The sequence below is a fragment of the Somniosus microcephalus genome, chromosome 27 (genome assembly GCF_052327205.1).
Source record: "Somniosus microcephalus isolate GS21.2 chromosome 27, FLI_Smic_1.0, whole genome shotgun sequence".
Classification (NCBI taxonomy): Eukaryota; Metazoa; Chordata; class Chondrichthyes; order Squaliformes; family Somniosidae; genus Somniosus; species Somniosus microcephalus.
The window spans coordinates 11,780,996-11,802,027 of record NC_141013.1 but is presented as its reverse complement, the minus strand read 5'-3'; the positions used below and the strand labels follow the sequence as shown (position 1 = coordinate 11,802,027).

The 21,032-nt window shown below is 44.7% G+C and overlaps 1 protein-coding gene across 1 annotated transcript in view; it reads right to left on the bottom strand.

Annotated features, from left to right (window-relative positions):
* Nucleotides 1-21,032, bottom strand: part of chd2 (chromodomain helicase DNA binding protein 2) — a 97,202-nt gene that overhangs the window by 61,080 nt on the left and 15,090 nt on the right. Inside the window, exons 3-6 of the mRNA XM_085968960.1 lie at nucleotides 10,747-10,969; nucleotides 6,886-6,972; nucleotides 4,567-4,628; nucleotides 1,198-1,371 (exon numbers count right to left, since the gene is read on the bottom strand). Of these exons, the coding sequence (XP_085825086.1) occupies nucleotides 1,198-1,371; nucleotides 4,567-4,628; nucleotides 6,886-6,972; nucleotides 10,747-10,969 (546 nt within the window). The remainder of the gene's footprint in view (nucleotides 1-1,197; nucleotides 1,372-4,566; nucleotides 4,629-6,885; nucleotides 6,973-10,746; nucleotides 10,970-21,032) is intronic.

The following is a 21,032-nucleotide window of genomic DNA, read 5'->3' as shown; positions in this document are numbered from 1 at the left end:
CATTTTGGTAGGAAGAATTAGGAGAGGCAATACAAACTAAATGGTAAACTTTTAAAGGGGGTACAGGAACAGAGACACCTGGGGGTGTAGGTATACAAGTCTTCGCAGGTGGCAGGACAAGTTGAGAAGGCTGTTAAAAAGACAGACAGGATCCTTGGCTTTATAAATAGAGGTATAAAGCACAAAAGCAAGGAAGTTATGCTAAACCTTTAAAAACACCGGTTAAGCCCAGCTGGAGTATTGTGGCTAATTCTGGACACCACACTTTAGGAATGATGTCAAAGCCTTAGAGAGAGTGCAGAGGAGATTTAAGGAGATTTAAGAGAATGGTACCAGGGATGCAGGGCTTCAGTTACGTAGAGACTGGAGAAACTGGGGTTGTTCTCCTTAGAGCAAAGGAGGTTAAGAGGACATTTGATAGAGCTGTTCAAAATCATGAACTGTTTTGATAAAGAGTAAATGAGGAAAAACTGTTTCTAGTGGCAGAAGGGTCGGTAACCAGAGGACACAGATTTAAGTCAATTGGCAAAAAAAAGAGGGAACACGAGGAAAAAAAAAAAATACACAGTGAGTTATGATGATCTGGAATGCACTGCCTGAAATGGTGGGTGAAGCAGATTCAATAATAACTCTCAAAAGGGAATTGGGTAAATACTTGAAGGGGAAAAATTTGCAGGGCTATGGGGTAAGGACAGGGGAGTGGGACTAATTGGAGAGCTCTTTCAAAGAGCACGATGGGTCAAATGGCCTCCTTCTGTGCTGGATTATTCGACGATTGTAAGAGAAAGTATGCGAGGGGGGACCGGGGGGGGGGGCGCGAGGGGGGACGGGGGGGCGCGAGGGGGGGGGATGGGGGGGCGCGAGGGGGGGGGATGGGGGGGGCGCGAGGAGGGACGGGGGGGCGCGAGGAGGGACGGGGGGGCGCGAGGAGGGACGGGGGGGCGCGAGGAGGGAGGGGGGCAAGAGCAAAGGGGCGAAAGAGCGGAGTACTTTGCACCACAATTATTTGAGGTGGTTTAAGTTTCTGTTCTGAGCACAAAGTTACCAGGGTCTCAATTTTAAAAATAAATCGAAGATCTGATGAGAGGAAGCCAATTAAGTTTAAGCCACCAATGGCTTTTCTAACAAGTAGTTAGTTATAAGCTGTGCATTGAAGAACAGCTGCCCTGGAGGGACTCACAGCAAGAAACACCTCACCTTCTGGTAACTGGTCGACGGGCTCGGACTTTTTTTTCAGGCTCACTTTCAGCGCTGCTGGCTGCCTCTTCTTCCTCCTCCTCCTCTTCTTCCTCCTCCTCCTCCTCCTCATCGTCCTCCTCCTCATCGTCCTCCTCCTCTTGCTCTTCATTCTCAGATTCCGCATTTTTCAAACTGACATACAAGTGGAATCAGACATTTAGTTCCAGCTGTGAACCAGCACAATGGTGAAAAAAATGACATGGCAACCGTCAAAATTGAAATGATCAGCGTCTCTCTGGCGGGGAATGGGGTGCGGACAGACTGCACACTGCTCCCAATTAGCATGGCTGCACGCCGACCCCATTGCACTTTTGCTGCATTCAAGATGTAAATAATTACAACGATCGATTTCACTGCTAACGCAGCAACAGGAAAATCCATTAAACATAGAAACATAGAAGATAGGAGCAGGAGTAGGCCATTCGGCCCTTCGAGCCTGCTCCGCCATTCAACGAGATCATGGCTGATCATCCAAACCCTAGCACCCAGTCCCTACACCGACAGCCATCCCACCCAAGCCCTATCCCCGTAACCCCACGTATTTAATCCCCCCTAACACTAAGGGTCAATTTTTATCATGGCCAATCAACCTAACCCGCACATCTTTGGACTGTGGGAGGAAACCGGAGCACCCGGAGGAAACCCAAGCAAACACGGGGAGAATGTGCAAACTCCACACAGACAGTCACCCGAGGCCAGATTTGAACCCGGGTCCCTGGTGCTGTGAGGAATAGGAAAGAAAATACTGGAAATATACAGCAGGTCAGTCAGCATCTGAGAGAGATGTTTCAATGTTTTCCTCTTTTCATATGTTGATGACTTTGTTATGTATTTCTGGAATTTTTCTGTCAATACAGTATTCCAAATTTCCAGCAGTCTATAAGAAGCAGTCTTTAAAATCACCACTACCGGACCTCCTGCGGCATTGCTCGCAGCGGGTCAGAAGCCACAGTAGAGCTTTGCGCAAAATACAGCGAGGGGCAGCGAAGAATTGGACAACCATCAAAGCATTTCAATTCACCGTTCCATTCCCACTCAGACCTCACCGTCTGCGGCCTCTTGCATTGTTCCACCGAAGCTCAGCATAAGCTCGAGGAACAGCACCTCATCTTCCGATTAGGCACTTTACAGCCTTCCAGACTCAATATCGAGTTCAACAATTTCAGATTATAACCTCGGCCCCTATTATATTTTCATATTTTTTAATCCACCTTTGGTTTGTGCCTTTTCCTTCTTTTCTCTCTCCCACATGGCAGCTGTCTCTCACTCTGCCAGCGCATTTCACACTTCATCTAGAGCCATTCTTTGTCTCTTTACCTGTCCTATTACCATCTCGTCTCACCTTGAATATCTCAAAGTCTCTTCTTTCATCCCCTCCCCCATTTCCCAGCCCCCAAACTGCCTTTTAATCTGTTTCATTTCCTGCTTTTTTTTCCTCAGTTCTGAAGAAGCGTTTCGACCTGAAACGTTGACTATTTCTCTCTCCACAGATGTTGCCTGGCCTGCTGAGTTTTTCCAGCGTCTTCTGTTGTTATTTCGGATTTCTAGCATCCGCAGTATTTTGCTATCGTATTATAAAGCATTTTTTAACTGGTTCCTGGGAAATCTGAGCCAATAGCGATTTTCTTTTGCCCTACTCACATTTTGCAACACCTACAGGCCTTCATCGCTGCTGGGTCAAAATCCTGGAACTCCCTCCCTAACAGCACTGTGGGAGTACCTTCACCACACGGACTGCAGCGGTTCAAGGCGACGGCTCACCACCACCTTCTCAAGGGCAATTAGGGATGGGCAATAAATGCTGGCCTCGCCAGCGAAGCCCACATCACATAATCGAATTTAAAAAAAACACCTGAAGCAGCACGTTTCGCTGAAAAGAAAAGGGTTCTTCAAACTTGCTTTTTAAAAATGTTATCTTTTAATTTAATTTAAAAAAAAAAAATCTTATCTCTGTAATCTCCTCGAGCCCCATAATCCCCCCAGACCTCTGCACTCCGCCTATTCTGGCCTTTTGAACATCCCCGATTTTTATTGCTCCACCACTGCCGACAGCTGCCTAGGCCCTAAGCTCTGGAATTCCCTCCCTAAATCTCTCCACCTCTCTTTCCTCCCTTAAGACGCTCCTTAAAACCTTCCTCTTCGACCAAGGTTTTGATCACCTGCCCCAACATCTTATATGGCTCTATGTCAAAAAAAATTTTTGATAACACTCCATGAAGCGCCTTGGGACATTTTATTACGTTAAAGGTGCTATGTAAATATAAGTTGCTGTTGCTGCCTGAAGTCACATCGCTGATGCCTAAACCAAAATGCCCTTCATTATCGTGCTTCAAGTGCCCAGCAAAGAGGCACGGTATACTGGAGCACCCCCTGCATTGTGCCAAGGACCTTGGAGACACAAATTTGTGCTTGGGATTTGCCAAGCTTAGCTCCCAGTGCGGTACGGTGCCATAAGGAAGGTGATAAGGGGTAGGCCATTTAGGACAGAGATGAGGAGGAATTTCTTCACCCAGGGAGTGGTGAACCTGTGGAATTCTCTACCACAGAAGGCAGTAGAGGCCAATTCATTAAATATATTCAAGAAGGAGGTGGATATATTTCTTAAGGCTAAAGGGATATGGGGAGCAGGCAGGGACAGGGTACTGAATTTGGATGATCAGCCATGATCTCATTGAATGGCGGAGCAGGCTCGAGGGGCCGAATGGCCTACTCCTGCTCCTATCTTCTATGTTTCTATAAGTAGCATTGGAAAGCTTGGTATCCAGTATGGTGAGTCTCATCTTCCTGGAAACCAGCTTGCTTTCAGGTCTGAGAACAGAAGCCAGCTGTACTTTGTACAGCTTTGATCCCCCTCCGTAGCCTAGCAGCACTGAAGCTGATTGTTGTGTCCCCATTGGCCCAGCTAAAATGTTTCTATGATAGCCATCCCAAATCCTGCTCGCGTGCATCTCCCGGTGCCTGGTTCCTGAGCAGCAGCTGGGAGCACATCACCTAACCTTCTGCTGAGGGCAGACGCAAATAGAAAGAACAAAGGGAGCTTTACACTGCATCTAACCCTGATCTCAGAGTGCTTGATGGGACAATGTACGGGAGCCCGACTCTGCATCCAACCCATGCTGTAGTTGACCTGGGAGTGTTCGAGATGCGGAGCCTGGTTGCCTGAAATGGAAAGTGCCCCATTCCCCAGCACCGACAGACCCACCTTGAGAAGCACAAACTTCACACTCTCGTGCACACACAAAAAATCAGCCCATGACCCGTGCACTGAATGAGATCACATACAATCTGCACAAAACACATCAGCGTACTCATTTCCGGAAGACTCACTTTGCGGCTCTCCTTCTCCCTCGTCGCCTTGAAGTCTCGCTCTCAGAGTTTTCGCTGCTCTCCTGTTTTTAAAAAAAAAAGTTTTACATGAGTTGTTCAGCCAGTTCTTCCTCGACCCATATACACAAATCTTCCAACACCCGACCCTGACCACCCCCATAGCAAATGTCAAACTCCGCACTCTCCAATTAAACAGATAACCTTTTGCTCCCATCTGACATTCTTATGGGGGTGGTAGCACTTGTAATACACCGATCCCGCCCCCCTCCAACCACCCCCACCCAACCTAGGCCCACTGACAAACTCGTCCATCAAAATCTGTACCTGTTGAAGGGTACTGGCTCTTACTTACTCTACTCCCATTATCTTTCCCCCTCTAATCCCCCGTGGATTCCCCCCACCCCCAAGTTCAGGTTTCTACACACTGCAAGCCACTCTGTTGACATCGTCAATGAGCAGTCTTATCCCGGCAGCTCGGCCATTTCCAGATTGACACGGATTTACAGGATTCAGCCACAAGTTGGTGCGACATTGTGTGAAGGGGAGGGGAAGACTGAGGGGTTTAGACAGAGGAAAATCAAATCATGAGGGGGGAAAATTATAAGGACTTCTTCAGTCTACCTACCACTGGCAGAGTATATTAGAAGTAATCCCTCTCCCCACTGATCATGTCCCCTTTGAACAATTGTTGTACATGTATTGTATAAATGGTCACGTTAAAATTTAGTGACTGAAGTTTTCACAGATAATTTTGCAGAATGCCACATTCAGATTATGAAACCTACCGTCCCCTATAGCCTGTGTAAAATCTTACAATCCAGCTCAGTTTTAAGGCTGTCTGTTTGCTTCCAACTCAAGTTGATAATTTTTTTTTAAAACTTTACCAACAAGCAACTCCCTGCAATTGCAAACAAACTCTTCAGCCATTGATTCAGGCAGATCAGGTGAAGATGACATGGGAATGAGCCCTCAGAAAATTAATTAAGAATTCGTCCCACTACTTCGCTGAAGGGCAGACTGTAAAAGCAGATCTGCACCGAACGGTAACCTACGTAACAGTGACTGCACTTCAAAAGTAACTCGGTGCACAGGAAGCGCTTTGGGACGTCCTGAGAGACGTGATAAGGCGCTATGTAAACGTCACAAAGAAAAGACGGCAAGCATTTAGCGGACAGGATCCAGAGAGCCATCTGTCGTTGAGGCAAATTGGCACTTAACAATATAAGGTATTAAAGTTATTAGTGTCCCATACATTTCACAGTGAGGAGGAGCTTCAGAGTAGAACTGTATTACTAAGCATAAGACGTCTCTTCTCTTCCACCAAGGGGTTTACACTCCCTTCCCATGGATGTGTTCCATTGATGACTCACTCAAACCACTGGTCACCACTCAAAGTATGACTTATGTAATGCCTTGACTGCTTTCCTTACTGGAGGGGAGGAGGAAAAGGAGGATTGTAAACTTGGTGGTGGATTAGGATTGCTTCAAAATGATAAACCATAGTGAAACCTGTATTTAAGTGATCTAATTCAGGAATGATCAAAATGGGTTTTTAAGAACCAGCTTCAGTTGGTCTTCGTCTCAAACACAAAAAAAAAAGGTTGCTATGATGGTTAAATGATCTGGATTGCGTGATATCAATTGTATCATACAGGTCAGAGGTCTAAGGCTCGATCTCCTCCTGGGTTGAATTAGCGGTCAAGGGCAGCAGGAAAGCCGGCCTCAGCACCCCTTCTGCTGAGGAAAAAAAAAGAAGAAAAATCAGCCAGGCTTCCGGCTGCTGACTGCTCTTCAGTCACTCCTGCTGATAACTGCCGCTATCAGGTGCGGGCAGAGCATGCACAGTCTAGTACTACACACAGAAAATGGCCACTTGGGCGAGAAATCAGAGCACACGATGCCGGTGAAAAAGTTTTTGGCGGGGGGGGGGGGGGGGGGGGGGGGTGGGGGGGTGGGTGGGTGGGTAGGATGGAAGAAGCTCAATTACCTGGCGTGGGAAGAACAGGTACAAAACAAAGGATTAGGGTACAGGTTTAAGGGCACATTATTGCTGCAGGTGCTGACTTAGCAAAGAACATTTACGTCAGCATTCTGCACCGACAGCGCGCCCAACAGGACAGTGCCTTCGGTTGCTGCAACACATCAGAAAAACCCCAGACCATTTTAAACCTCACTGCAGGTACAGAAATGTTGGGAATGATTATATGCGACCATTTAAGGAAGGTGGTCACCGCACAGAGCAGATGCTGATACAGGCTTCACTATCAATTTAATCTGATGAGTGCTTGGTTTTAAATACTTATTTTCTCCACTACTCACCTCAGCTCCAGCGTTAAGTCGAGCCGGTTCCTGTCTGCTGCGGTTTGACCTCCTAACCCCATAAACATCTGGATATTCTTCCCACATCTGCAATATAAACAGACCATCATAAGGCCTGCACCCTCCCACCACTTTAATTATACTAGAATATTTAATAAAAAAATTATCAAAAACACGTCTTAGTTAGAATATTATTGTAAGACAAGAACACGGTTTAAAGTCGGATTTATTTTTGTAAAAATGGCTTTGAAAAAGTCCTATTTAAAACTATTTATATCTTCAAGTAAAACAGTTCTACTATGAACACAAAGGAGTGACAACAACTGTTGTGCATACTGATGTGCTTCAGGGATCCGAATAACTTTAAGAATATCCACAGAACAATACACTGGTCAAATACTTACATACTGTATTGACACCGGTAAGGTATAGGAAAAATTGCCCTGAAGCCAATGAGCTTTAACGCTGTGTTCTACTCTCTGAAAATCGCTACCATCACTAGTACACCATCCAGCTGTGATACAGCTCAAAATGTCCTCTCCAGACACAACCCAAGTTTGGATGGTCAAGATCTCTAACTGTATCGGCAACTGGTCACTAATATAAAACTATCGTCCCTGCCGCTATGGTTTACCGACGACCTCAGTGGGCGGGGAAAGCGGGAAATGGTTACAGCATAACTGCATGAAAATCTCTCGGCTCCACCACTGTACTTCCCTGAAATCCTAGTGACGACACTGAAGCATGCTGCTGGACGGAGGACGAGAACAAGAGGTATTCCCCTCAAAACATTCTTGGGACGAGTTCCTGTTCTAAAAACATGCAATCTTACTTGGGTTATCTTTCAGGCACACATCAGTGTTTCAACCCCCTTTCTTGCTCCCCAGGACCAAAATAACACCCCCCCCCCTCTTCTGTCTGCATCAAACCTTCAGAGAGAACGACTAACTTCGTGGTGTTAAATTTGCAGTGTAGGATGGCAGCAGGAGCTTCTCTTCATAATGGCAAGTGACCAGAAGTCCATATTAGGTCATGCACACCAGCTGAAGACAAATTTCCCCTCCCACAGCCCCCAAAACACCAAACCGGTTGCCTGTAACTTTTAAAACCAACATCCAGAGACAGGAGTTTTCATTCCACGATTAAGAAACCAAGGTGAAGGGCCAAAGGTCATAGTGCAGGACGCCATCAAAATTGAAAAGAGTAGATGATGGTGCAAGCCAAAGTCGGATGACACCAAACTTGGGTTTCCAAAAGCCCGTGCATTATTGGAAGAAGGAAAGGCTGAGCAAGCCGTCCCCATTGGAGAATAAAGGGAAGCAAACCATACTGTTCCCACTAATGCTTTTACTACGAGTGAGATGCAACATGGAGTATCTGCACACCAGTGAAAAGCTGTAACAGTGGAAAAAGCCACCAAGACAACAATCAAAGATGGCGTATTTTCTTTTGGAAAAGATGGTGGAGAGATTATTTAGGGAATGGACCGTGCTTTGGAAAGCCCACCCCCCCACAACACGTGACAATTTTCCACCATCAACTTATGCCCACTAGAAACTGGGTTGCCCAGGTAAACTCTCTTTACTGGGAACACTTAGAGCCACCAAGAACATTAATTGGTCATTTACCTGTGTGCGGTTTGTAGGGTGTTATAGGTACAGAATAGCTGTGTTGCCTATGTTACACTGAACTACAAGTAGTAATTAATTGTGTGAAGTGTTTTAAAACATTTCAACCTGATGGTGGCAGAGAAATACATCTATGATTTTAAGGCGGCCCTAAAGGCTCATTATTGATTCAGCCATTACACCAGTAAAATCACATTACAAAGGACACGTGTGGAACATTAAATATCTTAAGTTTTATTTTGTCCAATTCTGAAGTTGGAATACTTCAATATTCAATCCCAAATTAACATCTGCATTCACCAGATAGTTCAAATTTCACCCATATAGCTGATTTACAGCTATAATCAGCATCGCATGGTCGCATGACAATAGGGCACAGCAGTACTCTGGCATAGTGGTTAGCACTGTTGCCTCACAGCGCCAAGGACCCGGGTTCAAATCCGGCCTCGGGTGACTGTCTGTGTGGAGTTTGCACATTCTCCCCGTGTTTGCGTGGGTTTTCTCCGGGTGCTCCAGTTTCCTCCCACAGTCCAAAGATGTGCGGGTTAGGTTGATTGGCCATGACAAAAATTGGCCCTTAGTGTTAGGGGGGGATTAAATATGTGGGGTTACGGGGATAGGGCTTGTGTGGGATAGCTGTCGGTGTAGGGACCGGGTGCTAGGGTTTGGATGATCAGCCATGATCTCGTTGAATGGCGGAGCAGGCTCGAAGGGCCGAATGGCCTACTCCTGCTCCTATCTTCTATGTTTCTATGTTACTGCCCCCGCTTACTTAATGATATTAAACATGACTTTCTTTTCCCCCATCTCCTCCCCTCCTGCGAAGATGTCAACTCTTGGAGATATGGTTCCATGGGGGATGGGGGGGGGAGCGAACTAGAATTATATGGCAGCTCACCCTAGTGATTGTTCTTCATGTGAGAGCCCAGCCACGTGAATGTCAGCAGGCTATCCAAGTGTGAGGGGCATCAGAGGAGCCCAAACCAATCTCTCCCAAATTCCCTACACGTGCACTTTCCAGTAGTGGGGGGGACAGTGCGTAACCAGGTGCGGGAGCCCCATCCGATGAGACTCCTCTCGTCCAAATGTGCTGTGACCAACTGTAGCACCTCAACCGTGGGAAATTTCTCTGATCAGACAGTTGCTTTCCTTCCTTCAGGATTCACCAGTGCTCAGTATTCCCAGCACTGAAAGCAACAGAATGCACGTGATGGTCATACGTACTGCGCAAGAACCAAGACCGCTCTAGTTGGCATGTTCATGACATTGTACCTTCAGCTGCGGTCAGGAGAGGGGGCCCAAATAGGGGCTTGTACGGACAAAGATCGGAGATACAGGAAACTTTGGTTTATCCGGAGGTTGTATGTCCGGAAACCTCGATCTACCGGCAGAAATCAGGAGCCGTTTTGTCAGGTTTTTTTTCTTCTCGTGGCTTTGTTTTCAACAGTCGGGCTCTGGAAAGTCTCTCTGAAGCTGTTACTAAGCTACAGAGACGCTTCCAAGGTACGGGTCAACTGTTTACAAGCTGTTGCTAAGCAACAGTGTTTGTTGTCAGATACGGAGATGAAAACCTCCGTATGCTTCAACATTAACTTTGTATGTCCGTCAGTTTTGATAGATCGGCAACAGCTCGGTCCTGTCGGTGCCGGATATAACAAAGTTTCCTGTATTGGGAGTGTAGAATGTGCCCGGTGAGCTTATAGTAGACGGGGAATGCAACTCCTGGCCAGTGGGGAGAAAGTACAGAGGGGTGGAAGGAGCATAAAATGGGTATTGAGATTCTCCCCCATCCCCACCACCCCACCCAAAAAAAATCCAAGTTCCCTATAATTAGGGTTTAGTTGCAGACTGGACAGCCCCATTTTTACGTGGGCTGCCCAAAGATTTCTGCAATGTATAAGAGCACAATTTGGTTTCTCAAATCATTTTATTCTACTTCCTTTCGTGTCCCATGATGTGGCAATGTTAATTTTCAATGAACTTTCACAAACAGTAAGGCAAAACCCCCAAACCCCAGCCTTAAGTCAGCTTCCACCTTCCAGTTTTTTTATTGGCGGAATGTGACTAATTACAATCCTATTGCTATACCCTAGTTTTTAATTGGGATATCCATAAACAATGCACAGAAAGGCACTTCTAACCTAGCCTCCTACAGAAGGGCAGAGCATGCTACGAGCTCTGATACCTGAATTATAGTAAAGGAAGCAACCTCCCATTTATTTTTAAAAGGTACCTTTTTTACATCAGCTATCCTTTCCTTCTTACTCAATGGCTTGTCCTTGTTCTCCGCGGCAGCTTGCTGTAACTTTGAGCCAGCTGACTCGTTTTCCGATTCCGACTGGGATTCAGACGATTCTGAACTGCTATTGTTGGACTCGCTTCCCTGCTCACTTTCCGACTGGCTGCCCGACTCCGATTCCGAGACAGAGTGGTTGGATTCTTCTGAAACCGAGTTGCTGAGGGGCAAAGAAGAAGACAGAACATGAGCACAGCCGGGTCACTCCTCCAATGCTTCCCGCCAAGCTGCGCGCTCGTGCGGCCGCGCAGCAGTCGGGAAGACGTCGCGCAGGCCGCTCGCAAGCTGTCCCCTGCCAGATGTCGCGCAGTGACCGCACAGCAAATTTAAAAGGTACCAGATACAAAAAAAAAATTAGAAGCAACATTGCTCCTCACCTCACTTTTTTACAGAAGGACACGGTCCTTTTTCCAAGTACCCATTAGGAAGGAGAGTTAAAACCAAAGATAATAATCTCAGCAACTGGTTAATGAATTTCTAATCTGGGCAGAGGATACATTAAGGGAGTAAGGCTCGTTTCCTAGGTGATGCAAATGCAACTTTCAAGAACTGACCACACTGAGATGGGGCAGACTGCTCTCTATGGTGAAGGGCTCAAATACCAGAAGACACAAGCTAGGAGAAAGAAAGGAAGTAGCGAGAGCTTTCTCACCCAAAAGGTAATGAGTGTCGTGGAATAAGTTACAAGAATGGCGATTTAAACTAACAGTACTAAGGAGTTCAAGAGACGATTTCTGGAGAAAGAGGTTGAGGTGTACGGTGCAAAAATAAGGTTACTCTCAAAGAGCCACAGGCTTAGTGGGCCAAACGAACTTTTCCTGTTGCTACTGTGGAGGTCGGTGGTATCCTGATTTCCACCCCACCCCCCTCTCTTCCTCTTCTAAGGTTGTTGACCTGGGGTACAGATCCAAAGGTCCTCTGGAATCCTGCCCAAGTGGCCCTTCCTCCTTTCAACAGTGAAGGTTGGCTGGCAATTTGACTACGGAGGGCAACTAAGCCAAGTCATGGCCAAATCCAATCCTGCCTTCACCAAACAACAACAAAGTGGCCTGTTTAAATGAGTCTGAATGTGACAACAGACAGTGGATGTCACTTGATCTGTAGCATGTGGCAGGTGCCAATACCACTTCAGACACCATCGTACCAAGGTCTTATGTAAGGATAAGTGCTTTTCAGTGGCAATTCCTATATTTGGCTAGGGTTACATAAGGATATACAAACCCCCTCCCCCAGGAATCATGACACAACACCAGATCTTATCCTGCAAACACGACCTGCATTGCAACTTTTATTCAGAATGCAGACAAAGCTTAGCCTGGATTAAATCTTCAGTGTGAAAGAGGCAACGGTGCTCAAGTTTCAAATGTAATTTTTTTTTGCTGCAGCAGAGAGCTTAGCTTTCCTAGGAAATGGCAAGTTCACACACTGCCGAGACACTCCCCCAGTTCTGAGAGAGACAGGATGTTTCTGCAGCTATCGGAACCCAGAGTCTGCACAGGAACTGGGGGGGAAAAAACACGAGACACACATGGGGAATGTATGCAAGAGGCAGCGGAAAGGACATACAGGGAAAGAGATAGGGGAGAGAGAGAGAGAGAGAGAGAGAGAGAGAGAGAGAGAGAGAGAGAGAGAGAGAGAGAGAAAAGGTGAGCAGAGTAGGAAAAAAACAGAAAAAAATGTATAGCGAAAAGGACAGAAAAAATGGAAGGCAAACAGAAAGGGACACCGAGACAAACAGAGGCACAGTTACAGGGAGAGTTCTTATTTTTGTCCATCAGCAGTGCCATGAGAAAGCAAGTAGCTCGTAGTTTAAAAATGAATAAGCCTTAATAGATTTTAGACCATTTTTGTTCACATTTGGAAGGACACTGTTTTGCCAATGACATAATGCGGGAGAAAGGGACAGAAAGCAAGTGAAACATTGCCAGGGAGGAGCAGGAAGGATAGAAGCTGCTGTGACTGTTTGATCGCAGTTTCCACTTGGAAGTGGCAGTCAAGATTCAGCACGCAAGAGCCAACTGTTTTCCGTGGCTGGTCTCTTGATGTTAAATCTTTGAGACGTCGCAGAGTTCGAAGAACACAAGTGCACAGCACAAAGTTGACTCGAATTTAGCAATCTGATACAGATCATAATGTTGGGCCTGGGAGTCAGAATTGTTGTAGTGGTGCAAGAGGGGCTGCAATTTGGAGCTACAGGTGGGGGGGGGGGGGGGGCAGGATCAAGTTGCACTGCTTGCTGCACATCTTCAGGACAGCTCCAAACAACACGGAACTAACATGGGCCTGTTTAATGCCACGGGTGAGGTCAAGGACCCAACAGGATGACCAAGATTCCTTTCCTCACCATTCCAAATAGCCCCCACGATCCTACAGCACCAAATATCGCTATGGCTACTAGTGTATATTACGACTAGTCAACCTCCCTCACACAGCGCCAAGTTTAGTCTTCAGCTGAAGTGGAGTTAGATGAAGGATAATTGGACCAAGTATTCAGATAATCAGCAGTCCCTAAAGGCATACATTGTCATTTTTAGATACTTAAAAAGTGAAAATGCAAGTACACGTTGTCATGAATCGTATCATGACTCATGAAGTACACTGGGTGGCCAGCTGGTGGCGCCGTCCAAGGAGTATAAATACTCGGGCGTGGGCCCAGCTTGCTCAGGATGTTTCTGTAACCAGGAACTAGTGATGTAACTAGAATCTCATGGTTGTGAAACAGTTGATTAAAGCCTTGTTTTATACTCAAACCAAGTGCTCAGCAGTCTTTTTACATCACACGTCAGGATATATATTGTAGGATTGATTTTTTTTTTTTTTTTTAAATCGGTAACATATTAACACCAGTTTTTGTTTGAGGAATATGCAGATTAAAACATGCAACTTCCAAGATCCAAGGTTTCTAATACTAGCATGATCTCATCAGCTAAACCATGGTTTCGCAAATTACAGCCTGTGGACCACACTCGGGCCCTGACAAAGCAGGCAAGCCATTGTTATTTGCTCTCAGATTCCACATGTGCTGGTTTCTGCTGTTTGAATTTTGCGGGCCTGGAGGTTTGGAAAGGGCTGCTCTTCACACTGTTGCCTCATTGGTGGACAAATCCTAAATCAGTCTGTCAGCTTCAGCAACTCAATTAATGGAAACGTTGATTTAATCTTTGCACACGGCCCCCACCCCAAGGCTCCATTCTATGCTGTCCACAAAGTCAGGACCATGCTGATCTAAACAGCACTGCCTTCTTGCATTGCGCCTGTACTTTAGCTACAGTGCTGATTTGCAGCTGGCAATATTTCAGTTATAATTGCAAAATTTGCAGATGACACCAAATTGGGAGGTGTCGTTAACAGAGGAGGACAGCAACAAAATACAGGAAAGACAGGAATAAACTTGCAGAATGGGTGTGTAATTGGCAAATGAACTTCAGTATAGATGAGTGCGAGGTAATACATTTTAGTAGGAAAACATAAGGATGCCACATATTCCTTGGACAAGTAGTGTCTAAATGGAGTAGAGGAACAGAGGAATCTGGGGGTGCACAGGTCACTAAACGTAGTGAGGCAGGTTAGCAAGGCCAACAAAGCACTGAGGTTTATTTCTAGAGGGATAGAATTGAAAAGCAGAGGAGTTATGTTGAACTTGTATAGAAACCTTAGTTAAACCACACTTGGAAATACTGTGAACAGTTCTGGTCTCCATATTATAAAAAGGATATAGAGGCACTGGAAAAGGTGCATAGAAGATTTACTAGAATGATACCAGAACTGAGAGGTTATAGCTACCAGGAAAGATTAAATAGGTCGAATGGCCGGTTTCTGTGCTGTAAATACTTTGTAACATATTGCCCGGCTGTGAATCCCACTCAGAAGCGTGCACTGGTCTCTGTTGCTAGGCAGTAAATTAAAAATGTATTAAGAGTGTGAGCAGTGTCCACACTCAAAATGACAGTGATGGGTTCCACTGACCTGTGCATTTTTTAAACTAGTTTTCACACCGCACTGAAGCTATACTCTATGCAATGTCGCGGTAAAGCAGTTAGAGATATTTATGGAGAAAAGTGATGAGGTCCCACATAAATCAGCTTTCTTTTAAAAGTGTGCTATAAAACAGCTTTAAATTAATTACCAGCACCCAGCGTGATGATCAGTAAAGTAACTGCAGTAAGTGTTTTGCAATGATGTGAACTGCACCCGCAGCAATTATCATGCTGGATATCAGAAATTCAAACTGTTTGTTATAACAAATTTTATAAGATTTAACACAAAAATCCCCTTTGCTTTAGTTGAAATGGACAACACTTTGGGTGCATTGAAACGTACAAGATTCTGAGGGGGATTGACAGGGTAGATGTTGAGAGGTTGTTTCCCCTGGCTGGAGAGTCTAGAACTAGGGGTCATAGTCTCAGGATAAGGGGTCAGCCTTTTAAGACTGAGATGAGGAGGAATTTCTTCACTCAAGAGGGTTGTGAATCTTTGGAATTCTCTACCCCAGACGGCTGTAGATGCTCAGTCGGTGAGTATATTCAAGGCTGAGATCGATAGATTTTTCAACTCTAAGGGAATCAAGGGATATGGAGATCGGGCGGGAAATTGGAGTTGAGGTCGAAGGTCAGCCATGATCGTATTGAATGGCGGAGCAGGCTCGAGGGGCCGTGTGGCCTACTCCTGCTCCTATTTCTTATGTTCATTCATACTATAACCTCAGCGTCCATGGAAGAGGGTCCAACTTAGCAGTGGCCCTGAAGTTGCAGTATAATTCCAAAGTTGGATGTGACGTGGCTTGCGGCAAATGCTGCCGTACTCCCATGCAAGTGGCATTCTCAAACCGCCTGGGCCTGGCACCATACTGAGAAGGTTTCCACTTGCAAGAGGGTCAGTAACCACACAAACTCAGGACTCCAGTGAAGGGATTCTGTCACCTCAATACTCCATCTATTTTGCAGGGATATGTATGTAAATTATAGTCCATAGTACTTTTTTGTTGGAGGATATTATTATACATATTCTAACATAAAAACTAAGGTATAATAGTAATTTGGTTACTTCACAGATGCTCAAAGGGACCTGGGTGTCCTTTTACATGAGTCACTGAAAGTGAATGTGCAGGTGCAGCAAGCCATTAGGAAGGCAAATGGTATGCTGGCCTTCATTACAAGAGGATTTGAGTACAGGAGTAAAGAAGTCTTACTCCAATTATATAGGGCCTTGGTGAGACTACACCTGGAGTACTGTGTACAATTTTGGTCTCCTTACCTAAGGAAGGATATACTTGCCATAGAGGGAGTGTATTCTGTTGAATTCAGAAGAATGAGAGGGGATCTCATTGAAGCATACAAAATTATTACAGGGCTTGATAGGGTGGATGCTCGGAGAATGTTTCCCTTGGCAGGGGAGTCTAGAACCAGGGGCCACAGCCTCAAGACAAAGGGTAGGCCATTCAGGACTGAGATGAGAAGAAGTTTCTTCACAGAGGGTGGTAAATCTTTAATTCTCTACCCCAGGGGGCTGTGGAGGCTCAGTCGTTGGGTATATTCAAAACAGAAGTCGATAGATTTCTGGCTAGTAAGGGCATCAAGGGATATGGCGATAGGGCTGGTGAATGGAGTTGAGGCAAAAGATCAGCCATGATCTCATTGAATGGCAGAGCAGGCTCGAAGGGCCAAATGGCCTACTCCTGCTTCTATTTATGATACAGATTTAAGATAATTGGCAAAATATCCAAGGGGGGAATGAGATTTTTTTTTAAAATAGCAAGTTATGATGATCTGGAATGTGCTGCCTGAAAGGGTTGTGGAAGCAGATTCAATCCTAACTTTCAAAAGGGAACTGTAAAATTACTTGAAGAAAGACTTGCGCCTTTCACGACCACCGGACGTCTCAAAGCCAATGAAGTACTATTTGAAGTGTAGTCACTGTTGAAATGTAGGAAACACAGCAGCCAATTTGTGCACAGCAAACTCCCACAAACAGCAATGTGATAATGACCAGATAATCTGTTTTTGTTATGTTGATTGAGGGATAAATATTGGCCACGACACCGGGGATAACTCCCCCTACTCTTCTTTGAAATAGTGCCACGGGATCTTTTACATCTACCTGAGCGCGCAGACGGAGCTTCAGTTTAACGTCTCATCTGAAAGACGGCACCTCCAACAGTGCGGCACTCCCTCAGCACTGCACTGGAGTGTCAGCCTAGCTTTATGTGCTCAAGTCCCTGAAGGGGAAACATTTACAGAGCTCTGGGAAAAAAGCAGGGGAGTGGGACTAATCTGGAGAGAGAGGCACAAATTCCAATTGGAACCAGGCAGTAGAAGCAAAGTACTGCCTGGGGCTGGAACCCACGAGTGATAGTCTGAGACTAGTGGCTCTTTTAATAAATGTACCCTTAATAGAAAAGCTGCAACTATTTGGTGAAATACTGGAGTGAAGGTAGAGATCCATTTAGATTACTCAAATATATTGCCAGGAAGCGGCTTAGTCACACGCGAGGAGGAGTGAGCTCCAGTGGCAACGCCCACACATAGATACACGATTACAAATACAGTATGATGCACTTCAGATAAAACAAAGAAGAGCAGGGAATCTTGACATGCAATTTAAGGGGGAACTGAGGGATATCACTTATCCTAATCATGGAGAATATTGCAGAAACAGAATCCAAACCCTGCTATTCAGACTCCGCAACTCAATTTACTGATTAAGAGCGTGACTCTCAGGAGGAGGGGGAATTAATGCAAATTGAGCAGCACTGAGGTACGTGTGCGTGTGCATCATGTTAAAGTATTAACTAAGCGTAAGGATCTGTGTCAAAATATTTAAAAGAGCAAGGCCCCAGAAGACTGTCATTATTTTGCACAAGGCACTGAAGTAATTTTTGAAATGGCATCAGTGGCACTAATGTGTGTGTGAGAGAGAGAGAGAGAGAAAGAGAAAGAGAGGTGTGTGTGTGTGTGTGTGTGCGTTTTAATTCAGGGTTAACAAAATGCTCCACATAGCCAACACAGCTTGGGAAGAGAAGATTGTCTGATTGCTGTTGGTCATGGAATCACAAGCAAATTATTTATAATTCTGCGAGAGAGAGTGAACAGAGGGAGACTATTCCCCAGTGATTAATTCCTTTCAAGATCGGGGGTTTCAAAGAAGAAATTACATTCTCCAAACTCCCTTTTTTGTATTATGAATGCATTTACTACAGAAATCATGCCTCTAGTAACTGATATTTGAACAGTTCCACTGACCTGGGCCAACGCCATTATCTGGCTCTGTCAATTTACTCATGGTTTTTATATTTCAGTTATACTTAGGAGGATCAGAATCAAAATCCGGTTTTATTTTTAAATCAAGATTCAGTTAGGGTTGCAGTAGCAAAGACGGTATTGCAGTACTGGAGCAGATGGGCCTGATAAATATTTTTTATATCTACAGGTACACAAACTGAATCGAAGCTCGAGGCCATACTTTCAGTTTCATTAACTAGCACGTTAAAACAATTATATTTTAAAAACTGTCACAAATATAAATGCCACAGCTATAATCCTGCTGCAGATTATAATTAAAACAAAACCTAAAAAAAACACAAATTTGGGGTCAATCTTCAAAGCCAAGCAAGTCTAGATTTTGACTTGTTTTTCAAATTAAAGTCATACAGGAATGCAAAATATATATTCTTTTAAAATAACTTGAAATAATAGTTAAAACATTCATGAAAATTAGTTACAATTGGTTCAAATACCCTGGGCAATGCAACGGAAAAATCAGTCAGGGTTCCTGTTCCTGATCAATATCCAATGCTGCAGAGGGGGAGGGGGAGGGGGCGCGGACTGATATTGAAACAGGTTTCAGTCCAAGAAATTAAAAATGAGCTGACCGCGTTTCCGCGCCCATTTCTAAAGCACAGAGCAAAAGTCAATTTTAAAAATCAAGTGGGGAAGCATACATCCCAAAATATTTCACTCGTAATATGACAAAAAGGAAGTACTGTACAGCAGTCTGGTCAAATGCAACCCAAAAGCTCAAAGCCAGTATCTCTGAAAGGGTTAACTGTGGAATCATATACACATTGTAATTAATATTTCCACAATTATTCTTTACAGTGTAGGAGTTCTGATCCTGATATGCAAATAATACTGGGAAAGTTCATCACGCTAGTCTACAGGAAATATTGAGACATTTTTATTGCGCGGAAGAAACTCATTATATCAGAAGTTTGAAATTGGTTTGACACAATGTAAATAACATTCTGATTTTTCGCTCTCTGCACAGGGCAGAAAAGAAAACAGCAGCTAGCAGCCAAAATGCCCTCTGGTGACCGGAACATGCACAGCACAACACTGCATGGGGCAGCAGATGCTCAACTCTGCCCTGATTAGGATTAACTGCTTTTTAGAAAAATATAATACTTATTTAAGCGCTGAATCTGTGCAGGGTCAATGGTGCCTTCATAAACAAAGATTTCAAGGAGAAACAGCTACTATCAAATTGGTCATAAACTGAGTTTCTCTACAAATTCACTGCCAAAATATAAACACTGTATGACAAGTTATTGTTTGAATAAATTTACTATAATAAACATTTAAGAAGGGTTAATTCAAGCTGTAATGTTTAAGAGCGTCTCTTATTTGCCCATAAGTGTCACCCAATGATAAACCTGATACACTGTAGCAGATCTGGCCGTTTCTTTCAATCACGACAAGATGGCAGCACTGGAACTCAAACTGCTAGTTCCAGAAAGTTCCATGGATCTTGGCACTTTGCCAAGTCCGCTCGCCATTTTAAAGCATTCTACTTCCACCATCTCAGAGCTACACCACTATCCTATCAAAAGAGTGAAGCTCTCCTTTTGGAAACTATGTATGGAAGATAAAAAAAGTGACTCCCAACACCTTGGGCCAACAAGGCATCCATGAATCCTGCCATCCTAGCCTTTTTACTCTCTTTTTGTAGGTTATACAGCTTACTTTGTTAACACAATAATAGCCTAACTTCTCTCACTTGAGGGAGGAACAGCCTCAATTGGTGGGTGATGCTTTCTCTTACAGGCCAGATCGACACTGCGTCAAGTAGCCTCTCCGTTCCTGAAAACACTGTTTCGTCCAAGCGGCCAGTCTTACTATGTGATCCTCAGCAGAGAAAGATGAGCAATCTCCACCACTGGAACCCCAGTGACACAAAGGGGTAACACGGTCAAAAAGTATCAGATTTTAAATTTAGCACCAGCCAGCCATTGCCAATATGGAAACGAGCGATACAAATCAGAGATTCCAGATTCAATCCACCACCATGTTCAGCTATCAGTACAGACATCACAATTTCCCTCAGGTTGGGGAGGGGGTGGGAGGGAGGCAAAGAGGAGAAAAAAAATCATCCAAGGTTCCCATTTCACATCGCTGCCCAGTGATCTCTGCTGGAAACGGCAGAAGTGTGAACTTTGACCAATAGGATTGGGCTCAGCTGTGATGTCCCTAGTGTCAAACAGCGTGCGGACGTGCACGACCTCAGCTCGATCAAGACTGGCCACCGGGCGAACCAGTGTCTTCAGGGGCAGGGAGGAGACAGTACTAAAATTCCATCCATTATGGAGGGGGTGAAAAGATAAAACATTTTTTTTTAAAGACTTAATCCATCATAAAACCCCAAATTACTGTGCATGCAGCACCATGTTCATCCAATAGGTGACCTAGTGGCAGTTTGTGAACTATTTTTAGGAATAGTTCAGTGCAAAAATTGAGGGTGTATGTCATACGCATCACGGAATAACTTACGCAAACTAGAAGCAGCACCTTAAATGACATCCAATGCTCCCTGAATGGGTAGTAATGAACTTTTGAGCTGTCTGAGCTTAGCTGTACCAAACTGTTCCTTTAATTATATGCAAAGTTTTAAATAACTGATATTGTTGCTGTTTAAATTCTGCAATTTTGGTGGCACTTTTTTTTTTTAAATTGAAAGTACAATGCAAGACTCCCAACAGTCTTTACCAGCTGAACACAGACCAGAAGGCCCCAGGATCAATCCCCCACATCTTGTATCAGCTGATCTTATACCAACTACCTTGGTACATAAATAAAACCAGAAACAGGAGTCTCCAATGGCTGCCCACTCAAAATAAAGTTGTTTATATTATGGGTGAGGTCCAAGGAGCAACAAACACATTCATAACTCTAAAGTTCTGAGAAAATCTTGCACAGTGAGAATGGTGTTGCTCTGCCACAAGTAGGGCTTGG